At 32.9% G+C, this 13,117-nt stretch overlaps 1 protein-coding gene and 1 long non-coding RNA gene across 2 annotated transcripts; one reads left to right on the top strand and one right to left on the bottom strand.

The window, feature by feature from the left end:
- Positions 1-1,061: 1,061 nt before the first annotated feature.
- Positions 1,062-8,812, bottom strand: Lcch3 (Ligand-gated chloride channel homolog 3). The gene is made up of 9 exons (XM_018450934.1): positions 8,371-8,812; positions 6,495-6,601; positions 5,231-5,298; positions 4,098-4,243; positions 3,789-3,946; positions 3,113-3,397; positions 2,672-2,902; positions 1,834-2,090; positions 1,062-1,606 (listed from the first exon to the last, which is right to left on the bottom strand). The coding sequence occupies exons 1-9, from the start codon at positions 8,445-8,447 to the stop codon at positions 1,454-1,456; spliced, it is 1,482 nt and encodes a 493-aa protein (XP_018306436.1). The 5' UTR covers positions 8,448-8,812; the 3' UTR covers positions 1,062-1,453.
- On the top strand, positions 7,127-8,422 carry LOC108724513 (uncharacterized). The gene is made up of 3 exons (XR_001936707.1): positions 7,127-7,222; positions 7,300-7,694; positions 8,344-8,422. It is a non-coding gene; the product is annotated as an uncharacterized lncRNA (long non-coding RNA).
- Positions 8,813-13,117: the final 4,305 nt, after the last annotated feature.

Here is a 13,117-nt window from a genome sequence, read left to right on the forward strand (position 1 = left end):
CAAATTTCCGTATATCTATAAATCTTCATGGTAGACATGTGTTTAATTGCCCAGATTATTATACATATTTATTCATCTATTTTATGTAGCTATATTTATTTCTTAAAATTATATATTTAGAAATTGTCATTAAGCCACAAATGTACTCTCTACATGACATTTTATTGCAATTTTGTTGTTTTTAAGAAAAATATCTTTCATATTTGTACGTAACGATATCTGATATAATCCATATCTACAAATTGTATGAATGAAAAATGACAATTAAGAAAATAACTTATGTGTAGAAAGAATTATGTTTATTGCCAATCCATTCATTATATTTTCAATGTGTTTCTACAAATTATTTATTATGCTGATATCTAATTCTCTCTTTTTTATTTTATCAGTCGCTTTTTTGAACTTATCACTTGATCCGTTATTTACGCACTTTTGACATCTTCCTTAAATCTACTTTGTAGAGTTGAGGGCCAGAGAATCATTTTGCATAAAAACGAGCCTTTGCTGTCATGAAAGTGAACCAATATTACAAATATAAATATAATATATATTCGATTTTATATTATATTTTAAAAAAACTTTATCATTACAAAAATGATATTTGATCATGTTAAGAATACATTCTTTTTGCTGATATATTTGATTAGTCAATAATTTTCGGTCAATTTGAAAAATAGTTTTTTCCTTTTCTGAGAAACTTAATCTTTTGAGTTATGTCACTTTTAAAGCAAGAGAGCGATATATATAAAATTTTGAGTTTACATACCTTAACTCTCTCTTTATTAAACATTATTATTAAATCTAACATCTGGAAGACTGGGAAAGAAGATTGAAATGTATTCTTTTTTATTTAATTAAGAAAAAATTAACAAAGGTATTTTAGGTATTATTTTGTTAAATCATTAAGTAATATATAATTTTTTGACATATAATGAACAATTTTTTTAATATATAAAAACATTTCAGAAATAAAATATACAACTTAGATCACTTTTATCATCACGGAGTGATACACAAGTATTTTATTCCGACACATTTTGTTTCTCAATATCACACCGCAAATTTTGTCGTTTGCCTATTGACCCTTCTTGTACGAACATGACAAAGTTATCATGCTTCATTAGGAACATATTGTCGCTCGTCTGTATTGCTTATATATCGTTATATATGTATATATTATATACTTTCTAATTAACGAAAATCTCGTAAATCTCTGTTGGCACACACGAGTCCTCCGTTCTATTTTTATCGATAAATGTTTCGTGGCAGTACTTTCGATTCAGTACTTTCATCACCTGCTAGTATTCGGTGGACCTTCATCCCCGTGAAAAATATTGCACATAGTTCGATGGTCATGCTAAAGAAGATTTGAAAGGATCCTCCCGAATCGATTGGTCCTTTTTAGGCGTATACGAGGCCGAGCAGGATTCAGTTTTTAATATCCGTTCGCCGCTCAGAAAAAGTAGAAGATCCAGTACACGGCATTAAACAGCATGAAGCTGACTGGGAAGATGATCCGCGAGTACTTGTCTATCACGTTCACATCCTTGATCTTCGGCATTGATACACGTAACACGGAAGCTCCTCTACGTAGAGCGTGTAACATCTATAAGATTCAATTGCAATTTTAAACTTAAATATATTTAAATTAGATTTAAACTTCAGAAGCGATTTATAAAAGGAATAACTCCTATCATTTTTTCATTTTGTGCGGTTTTACATTTTTTATTTAAATATCTTTACAAAAAAATATAAAATGCAAAGGTGCAGCGAAAATAGTTCCTTAAGTATTTTCTGTACAGTTGCGTTTGTCTAGGACATGCCCTCGAATACCTTTGGCTTGTGCGGTCTCGGACCTCTGTACCTAAGACCGCTATTTCGACTGTGCGTGTTGTAAGCGGCAGTCCTGGACATACGAAAACTCGGCGGAAACTTGGCCGGGTCATGGTCCCTTCCAGCTCCCAATGTCGATGAAGCACTGACTATGCCTGACCTATTTCTAATGCTCGGCAGAGGTGACATTCTGAGGTCCTGAAGTTCTATAATATCCGCATCCGTGGAGCCAGGAAAAGGCGAACTGGCTTTGCTCCCTAAAACAAAATTGGATTGATCGAATAAGCAAAAAATAATATAAATTTTAAGAAATTTTGATTATAGTATTAAAGGATGCTCGGTTAAATAAAATTATTAAACGTATACTTATACTATATTCATTTAAATTGCTTTGATAGCATCGTTATGATTGCATGTTATATATGCACTTATCTATGCTGCGTGACTCTTTTGGATCGATTGCCTCTTATTCACCGACATTTTAAATTGTCTTTCTATTTCATAATAATTTTTTTTGAAGGACGTTGTCTTCGAAAAAATGTTTGAAATAACTGTGTATTGTTAACCGTTAAATATAGTTAATTCTCGCTTATATAGTTACTTGTAGATAAAATTATATGCAGTAGAGGTAGATGCCAAAGCGAGAGACAATTCATCTACGATTTTGATTTATATCAAAATATAATATTTATATAAAAACTTATTTAAGAAGAAATATTGAGACGGAAGAAATATTGAGGCGGTCTATTATATTCGTGCTATTCGGAAATCTTATTTAACATGAGCTTTGTAATCGCCACAAAATTATTAATCTGATATTTCGACTCGATACGTTTACCTGTCTTAGAAGATAGTATTTTCTTTTCGTCGGTTTCTTTCTTCTTGGTCTTCTTCTTCGCTCTGGCGCCCCAATACGTGTAATTGACCGCCGCGTATTCCAGCAAGGCCGCGAACACGAAAACGAAGCACATCACCAGGTAGATGTCAATGGCTTTCACGTAACTGATCCGTGGCAGTGAGCTTCTAACACCTGTCGATATGGTTGTCATCGTCAGTACGGTCGTGATGCCTAAAAAAAAAGAATGATATATTAAAGAATGATATATTATATCATATCCTATATTTGCCTATAATGAGAAAAAATTTTTTCTTAACGACAATTTATTGAAAGATAAAAATCGGAAAGCTAAAAATTTATTATTAGGAGAGGAGAAATAAGTTATTTACTAATTTTTAACGTAATTTTAAACAATTTGACGGCACTATTTTTAAGACGTACCGAGAGCTACTCTCGCACTGGTAGCTTCATAATTAATCCAGAAACTGACCCAGCTAAGCATCACGATTAGTATACTCGGCAGGTATGTTTGAAAAACAAAATATCCGATGTTTCTCTGAAGTTTGAAGCTTAACGAGAGCCTCTGATAGATGCCTGTCGCCAGCTTCTCCTTTCGATCGTTGGTTTTATAGCCGAGAATCGTAAATTGTGGCAATTCCGCCTCCTTGACCCCATGAACAGGAGTTTCTTTCCAGTACATTAGTACATCGAGCACCGTGTATCCATCTGAGCATTCCAGAACAGCGTAACTCAGAATAATCTACAGTTCATTAAAACTCACCATTCTTTCATTTATTCATATGAATGCATGCAAAACTGAATATTCTTTCATTGATTCAAATAATTGTATTTTACATATATCCGAGATAATATTATTCCAATTAATAACATTTGCAATATTTCAAAAATATAAATCAACAAAAAATTTAATTTAAAAAGAAGATAGAAAATATATACTCTAAAAATTAGCTTTTTATAATATTTACATATTTTTAAAATCTAAAGAAAGTAAGTGCGTCGTGGTTTTTTATCTTTTTATATAAAGATATTTACGAGAAGAGAATATTGATAGATAATATATATTCGAATGATTGTGAATACATGTTCCAATACGTACAGCTTTCGATTTCAACTGTACAATTTTGTGAATCGAGGGGATAGTAATGCAAGTCCATCATGCAGGCCAGGGTCGTTGTGAATCTCATGCCGTATGTGATCGAGCCGTCACCAGATAATCTAATGAGTTTGTTGCGCTCAGTGACGTCGTGCAGAAAGCTGCAATAAATTCGGCAAAATGATCAGTTAAGGCAAAACTGAGGAGATAAAGGATTAAAAAGAAAGATACTTTTAAATAAAATCTTTAAAAATAAAATATTACAAATTTTCAAAGGTTTTGAAACATCATATAATTTGTCATCATAATTACCTATTTTTATCATTGGCAAAAAACGTGTCCGGGACCCAAATCTTTTCCGCGAAATCGCCACTTAACGTCAAGACTTCACCCTCGTGCGAAAAGGCGAGTCTCTCGTCCTTCCAATATTGATTTAAGTACATCGTTATCGTATAATCCTGGGATGCGAGTAATGATTAACATTGCTGATAGAACTTGTTATTACAATTAATTAAAACAAATTATATGAAAAAATAATCTTTATTTTAGACCGCGTAAGAACACAATCAATTAGTACCTAAGTAGCCTAAACGGTCGAAGCTAGATCTTTAATGCTTGCATATATAGTATATATTTTTAGTCTTTTTCAAACTGCGCGCTGAATTTTTTCCGGACTATAAACGCAATTAAACTACCGTAGTAATCTCGCGAATTAAATTAATTTCGAACAATTTCGATGCTCAATTAGACATCATATTCTAAAGATGTTAATATGTTGGAAAAAACTGTAATTAAATTTATTGCGAAAAATATTACCTCGGCCGGGAGTCGAGTAAATTATATTGTATAATTTTTATTGATGTAAATTATATGAAACATATTTACATAATATCTATTCGTTGTTTCCAGGGAGAGAGTAAGAAGGATATAAGAATAACAATAAAAGGATGCTCGAAAATACATTTCAACAGAACAGCGTTATCATGGATGAGAAAGAAAGAAACTTTGTTGGCGGTTATCCAAGCCCTGGGAATACGAATCCATTTATAAATCGCGACGGGGATATGAATGTCGGTGAGAAAACGAATTTTGTATTCTGACTTGAACATATGATATGATATTCCAATACAAACGTCTCCAATGCAGCACAAATATATCGATTTACATATATGTATCCATATATTACGAAATTAGAATGAATCGTATAGTAATATAAATGAAAGATATAGGATAATAATTTAAAATACTGTTTTAAAAACTTGATGAAATATTAACTTCATGTGTGGTTAGAAAATTAAATTTAATTAATTGTATTAAAGTTATCAGACAAGTGGATTAAAAATTATTGCCACAGGAAATATTCTTTCTCTTTCTTTCTCTTTCTTTTTCTCTCTCTTTCTCTCTTTTTACTTATAAAAATATTTTTTTTAATTTTATTTACTCACCATATTGACTTCTGAAATCGCATCGAAACTCGCAATGGTGAGATCCATCCCAACTCGTAATGGATCGCCTTTAAAAAATAATCTGTATCTTAATTTTGTAAATACGTTAAATAATTCAAAAAAGTGCGTAATCTCTAATATCTCTAATTTTTTTGCGATATGTATGTGAAACAATCAGGAAAAGAAATATAGCTTAAAATCTTCGTCTAATCCGTTGATAATATCGGAAAATTACTTCTCCTCATTGCACGTTCGATTAAAACTGCTGATTGCGATCATGCCTTGTTGAACGGCATGGAAAACTTCATTAAAAGCTTTCCATATTGCCCTGCTTCCGAGCTCTATTCTGAAATTTAATTCTATCAAATATGGCTCGAAATCCGAATATTAGCAATAGCTTTATTTGTCAAATCTATTTCAATAGGTTTTTCTTACGATTAGTGTTGCATTTTTAAGTTGCATGTTTTTTATTAATATTTTTATAAATACATAGAAATGTATAATATATATACACAGCTGTTACATATATAATATATAAATATATGGGTCATTCCACGTCAACTCGGCCATCCCCCTGTCCAAAACTATATACGCAACCAAATGTAACGTATAGGGTATCAAAATTTAGGTTGAAGCTTCTAGTTTTCGATGCCATGTGACGATTTTGAAAAATATCAAGGTCATTATTTGATATTTTTCAAAATCGTCAAATTTTCGTACCCTATAAGTTACATTTGGTTGTGTACAGTTTTGGGCAAGGGAGTGGCCGGGTTAACGTGGAATGACCCATATGTATATTATATATGTATATACTCATATGTACATTTATTATAATTGTATTATTAACAATATTCATTAATATATAATTATTATAATTTATTAGTCATATATATGTATATAATACATATTATTATATTATACATATATTATATGTATAATATATATATATAATTTATTTTATTTACTATACATATAAATGTTATTTAAAATAGTCTTAATTATGTGTCTAAAAATGCAATATTAGATAATCATATCGTTCATTTTTTATTATTTATTACTCTGGATGTTTTTTTTTTAATATACTGGCTACAATTACACTGTGCGCTTAGTTCTGCTTAGTCCGTGACCTAAACAGGCCCACAAAACGATTTTTGTTAAAATTAAATAATGTATATCATAAACATCATTATGTATGTGAACTTGTAAAAAAGCTTAATTTTGGGATAATTTTAACAAAATGTACAAAGATCGATCCAGAGCTTACCGCCAAAGTTCGGCCTTAATCGAATATCATAGCCGTCGAGTATCCTTGAAATTGTCTGCGTAACGTTCTCCAATCTATCGGACATCTCGGCGCTCTCTAAAGAAGCCCTGTGAAATACGAAATTTTGAAAACTATCGATAGAGCTTAAAACCGTTAAAATATCTTTATTAACGAGTACCTCGTTAAATTTATCAAACGAATATTACAATGACTATAAAATAGTTTCGGAAGTATCTTATAAATGGAATTTAATATTACATATATCTTCCAATATATTCATTAACGTATTATAAATTAATATAATAATTATATATTTATTATATTATATAAATAATATGAATGTATATAATTATTCATATATATTTATTTTATGAATATACATGAATAATAATTATTATTATTATATTAAGGCAAGATTTAGGCCTGTATTTAGAACTATATATACTAAATGTGCACTTATAACGATATTAGCGCATATTTAGCATATAATTCACATTGCATGTACTATAGAATTTCAGAAATTTGTCGATAAATGCGCGTTCCGAAAATTTGCCTTATAGTTCCATTAGATTTCAATTTTTTAAACAAAAGTTTCACTTTTTGAAGTATGCTCCGAACATTTACATCTTCGACATTCATTTATTTTAAACATGATCTAATGGTGAACAAAATCCAAGACGTATATACGTACATTTATTCCTGATCTAAAGATGAATCATTTATCCAAGGTTGGTCTAATACTTTATATATATTAGCAAATTATATTTTTATATAAATAAACTGCAAATAAATATCGTATGTGTAGATATACATGTGATACAATGGCGCAAGAAATACGCACAATCAAGAAATAAAATATCTAAATTAATACGCATAAACGTCGAAGAAATCTATAGATAAAATGGAAATAATAGAACGGCTGAAGAAATTACTTCCATTGACCAATTCGGGCACTGTCGATCTGATGTGGTCCATAGCGATCATTGTACTCGCGATCATAATATTTTTCACTTTGAGGAAAAATTAATAAGTTTGGAGAAGATTGCTTCTATTTTGTATGCAGCGTTGTTCGGAAAAAATTATCAAGTTCGTCTTTTGCCCGGAAAATGAAGCTTTGTTGTTTCTCCTCGTATACAGCGGACTGATTGGAGTGCTAATTGCTCGAACAATCGCATATGTCGCACGTCAAGCTTAATTCAAGTATTTAACTATTTTCCTTTGAATCTCTATTTCTTTTTATATCTATTTGATTTATTTTTCTATGTACATACATATATTTTCTTTACTACATTTATACATGTGTTTAATCTTAATTGAGAATCGTGATATTTTAATATGATTTATTATTAAGATATTTAAATTGCATTTTAAATTTTACAATACTCTGTAAATTATTGAACGATTTTAAGAACAGTTTAAAACAAACGAGTTGGAAATTAATTTTTTCAACCAGTGTAATATCTATAATGGTTTCAGCTCTGCCATACTGATTAAACTACGCTCTTTTCAATAATAAAACATAGAACTTCTAACTGGAATTTCATTAAAATACATTACAGTGCTTTAGTTATATGAAGATTTGCGAAAGAGAAAAAGATTACATCTTTTTAATAATATATATTTTAAAAATTAGGTTTATATGAATATATTATCACATAATATGGAAATTTTATGTTTATCATTGTATTCTTTAATTTAAGGACATAAATTTATGCCGCATTTATGAAAAAGTTTTTCCTATCATATCTACCGAAATCAAAATCGTATCCCTTAACGTGTCACGTGTGCATTACAAATGGAACACGATGCGAAAGCATCAAGTCTTGTTATTCTCTGCGATTTTCCATAGGGCGAAGATTCAAATGATGGTGCTCACCAGATGACACGATGACGCAGCTGCACGAAGAACAGGACGATCAGCGGCAGCCCACGCGGCAGCATCCTGCCAATCATCTTCGTTATCCGGTCGGGATCGCGTCAGTGAACGACGAGCGCGATGGAGAACGTCATCTCGCGGTATCCTCGCATTCCCTCAGCATCCCCGTAACCGGCTCGCTGCCGCTGCCGCCGCCACCGTTCTACAATCATAGTCGAAGGGAAGAACACCCGTCAACCTTTTTCGCACGCTTCCTGCCTGCTCGTCACTATCTTTGATCCTATATATGTATATATATATATACAGCTTTTATGCGTACTCCTACTGGAACCTGGTTACCTGTGGTAACAGTTTCCGCGTCTACAATAAGTTTTTTTATCTTCTTGGGAGGAAGAACTAATTCAGCAATTAATAAAGAGGAAAACCAGGAAGGCTAATCCTACTAACTAACCCTAAAAATTCTATCCCTAATAACACAGATCTCCAAAGGATGTTCTAAAGAAAATTCAGAGGATATCCCTATGTCCTAAGAACGTTCGCCAGAACGTCCCGCAAATAAATTGTACTATTAGGGATATAGTGTATTTGATACTCAGAGAAAACTTAATTAACTTCCATTTCAGTTTAAAAAAATATATATATATATGGATTGAATTTGAGAGAGAGATTCTTATTTTTTTATCAATAAGACAAAAACAGATAATTGGTCCGAAACATTACACTGCACTGACTTGCATTTTGTCATAACGAGATGATGTATTATCGTTCTCTGCAGAAAAAGTAATAAAAATTATTGCGCCTTTAACTCTAGTATTTTATTGCTAATTATTTACGTTAATGTTTTAATCGCTAATTTTATCGTGTGATATCATTAATCGAAAGAATTATGAAGCGCTTCTATTTGTGTCCTCAGGCCATTTCAGGCAATCAAAATCACGTTTTTTTCCTGAAATTTTTGACTACAGTAAATTAAAACTGAATGTAATTCCGTTATCATGCTCGATTGATCCGATTAAAGAGTAAAGCATAACGAAATGTGGACTAATACGATAAAGCATTATACATACAATATATTAAAATAAGAACGAAATAAAATAGCGTACAACATGCTCTACATATCCCCTGTGTGCTTCAATCTCGCGCTTTATTCACTTCCTATTCAAAGATTGCGCACGTACGAAGCCACACTTTCGCCTCTATGACATTCGCGTTAAACAATAAAAAGAGCGCGTATAATATATCCGACAATATTACGTACTTTTGATATAGCTGTTTTCCGAGACAATAAAGATGAAGAATAACTTGTTAGTCACGAAACTCTATACTATCCGTAAATAATGAAGGAACGATTTTTTTTCCATCCTAAGGATGGAGTTTGACTTTATTAAGTCTCGAGTTTTAAATTGACGACAGGAAATATTTCATAAATGTGATACCCATGCAAGTATTTGAAAACATTTTTAATATCACGTAAAATATTATTTTCCTTGTAGTTACTTTATTAATTAATAGTTTATTAAATCTATTTTATTAAAATTATACTATATATAAAAATTAAACAAACAATAGAATCGTACAAATAGTATTGAGTCGCGAATCAATATGAATGAAATACATAATACATACTGGAGTTTAATTGTCCGTAAATGTCAACAGATTGGCAGGAAATTCAATTAGAAATTGCTAGCAAATTGGCATGAACTACGTTCGTATTAAAATCGTGTTTTGCTGAAAGAGCTTGGTGATATAACATGACAGCAAATTGGCGGCAGAAACCGAGCAAAATCTGTCGAACGCAGATTCTGCTCTATTTCTGCTGCCGATCTATGTCAAACTATATAGCAAATATATCGAAGTCTACTTGATTTTAATCCTCATGTCTTGACAAACTTTGTTATATTTTTGCCAGCATTCTAGCAAGAGTAAGTATTGAATATCTTATGTCGGATACTGTATCAAATCCGTAGACTTTCTGTCAACAAAATTTGTAGTAAACACTTTACAGAATCTATTCCCAATAGACTGTCTAGGTTTTCACTTAATCGATATCAATTTTTTAATTTAATTAAAAATTTATGTAACAATCTTTATATATAAGTTTTTTCAGAGAAACAATGATTTGCTACAACATTTGCCAAGTGAAATTGGAATTGTAAATAATTTCCTGCATACCAAACAGGTTCATTCAAGTTCATGGTTGAATATATTTCTGTAGATGTATATTAATTCTCTATAATTTGATAAGTATACTTCTTTTGCTAAACTTATAGATTTATATTACATGCACAGGTAATTACCTGCTGCATCCGAGGAGAATCACGACACGCGCGATGATTTCATCATCGATCCAATAGAGAAATACCAGAATTATTAAACCGATTATCGCATCGTTGACTGGAGTTATCGCTCGCACGTACTTCGGTCCATCGTCGTAGCTTCAAATCGATCGAAGCGCAAGATCGCGAAATCTCCCGAGACTCGATCGATCGTTATCGTTTACAGAATCCACTATTCACAGGATTTATCCGGCTTATCACCTCTCGCTCTATACGATCGAACTCGCGGATCACTCAAACTCGCTGTCATGAACGTGTCATCGATCGTCGCGCAGCATCACTTCACGTCGATGTCCATGTCCTCGTTCTCGTCCACGTCGTCGAATAGAAATGTAAGCGCGAGGTATTCCTGTGCACCACGAGCTTCGCGGATGCTGCTGCCTTTCATCCTCGGTAGCTAACGCGGATCCACTGTCGATTACTCTCTTCAGACCCCCTCTCCCCCCTCTCTCTCTCTCTCTCTTTCTCGCCCCTCTTTCACTTCCTCATCGTAAATGCGTCCTCTCTTTCTTTCTATCTCTCTCTTTCTCTCTCTTGTTCCCTTCGGAAATCATCCCCTTCACTCCTGTCAACGCGTGGTCTCTTCTCTATCTCTCTATCACAATTCAACCCCCTTTTCTCTCGCTCTCGCAAATTCTCCCTCTCCTATGCTCTCGTTTTCACGGGTCCTCCATCCCCCTTGCTTATTTCCTTTTTCACGTGCGATTGCCCCGTTCTATCCCCGTTTATCCCTCTGCCCGTTTCCTCGTATCCGGTATCACTCTTTCTCTCTCCTTCCTCTCTCCTTCTCTCTCTTCTCTTGCTCTCTCGGATCGCCTTGATACTACTCTCTTCCGCTCCTCGAAATCTCTCTTCGTCTTTCGTCACCGTCCCACAGATTTCCCCCGCGACTTGCAATATGACTTGCGCAGGACGCACTGTATACGATATGTACTCTATCTTCGTGTGTCGACCTAGCGACATACAGCCGATGATCGGATTTCCAAAGCGAGTCGATCAAAAATTTCCTCTGTCACCATCATCATCATCATCACTATCACGATCATCGCCATCGTCCCCACCATCTCCACTCTTTTACGCCAGAAAAAGTCATTAATTTTCTAGAATAATAACGCTATGAAAACGCCGGAGATCGATGCTTATCTTGCGATATGCAGCAAGAATCGATCGGCTTTTCCTGATATATCGTTGCATGAAGACTTTGCGTAAAAATAATAAAACTAGACGGAAAAGGCGACACTTCTTGAAGTACTAATTATGTATTTTTGTCAATTCATATCAACCAATCCATTTTTTTATATGTTACTTTGATAATAGAAATAATTTAATATTTGAAAAGGAGTTTGAGAGGATGCACAAATATTCGTGAATCTCTTCGAGATGTGCTCCACGCCTTAATGAGTTCAAGGTTTTTAAATGCGACCATCTTAAAAATAAGAGTAAAAGGCACGAGCGCGGAGATAAGATCAAATTAATGGTCCCTCGACTAAGCATTAATGAAGATTCACTTCCGCGTCATATTACACGTTATCGCAACAAAGATATCAGATAAGTAAACTATCATAATTTGAAGCACTTTGCAGTAATATACAGAATAATTTGCGAGCATCGTTAAAAACAAATTCTTTATTAAAATCTTAAACGAAAATTCTTATCGCAGAAATTTATTATATATTTATGTCGTAGCATTGCAATTCTCGATAAACGCCTTTACTTAATTTTCTTGGAATTAGATGAAGAACGAAAGCAGCCAATATAATAGATAACTTTTATCAATTTTTTATCGCTGTAAATGAATCCGTAAATGAAATTGTTCTATTATGTCACGCTTTTGAGATACTTTAGCTCAAAGGTACCCAAAAATGCCAATTTTCGGTACTTTTAGATTCAATTTTCTCAAAAACATGACGTGATAGAACAATTATATTTACGGATTCATTTTTAGTTATAAAAAAGCTGTAAGAATCGTTTTATTCCGTTCGTGATCTAAAATGTATTACATTGGACAGTGTAATTTTATGCGCTAATTGTAAAACCTAGTAAAATGGCCTCTTGATAGCGCAATAGCAGTTAGATTTACAATCGATGAACAGTCTCCGTCGGCAGGATGGGTTCACTTACCTTGCAGAGACGATAAGAATTTTCCTGTCGGCAACGCCATCGCTGATCGGAAATCATTTCAACACCCGGCGTTTTGGAAGACGCGTTTCGATCAGTTTTGACATGTCCACGAAGAAACGCAAGTAAGAAATCACAGCACAGTATCTTCGCAGGGGTCGTTTCCAAATCAAGGGACCACTTCTCCCAAACTCGATTTCTATAAAACTTTCTTATTTATAAGAAGACGTCTGTTTATTATTTTAATTAATCGTCAAAAAAGATGAGGAAATTATTTTTGAGAATTAAGTTGC

The sequence above is a fragment of the Mycetomoellerius zeteki genome, unplaced genomic scaffold (assembly GCF_001594055.1).
Source record: "Mycetomoellerius zeteki isolate Tzet28-1 unplaced genomic scaffold, Tzet1.0 scaffold301, whole genome shotgun sequence".
NCBI lineage: Eukaryota > Metazoa > Arthropoda > Insecta > Hymenoptera > Formicidae > Mycetomoellerius > Mycetomoellerius zeteki.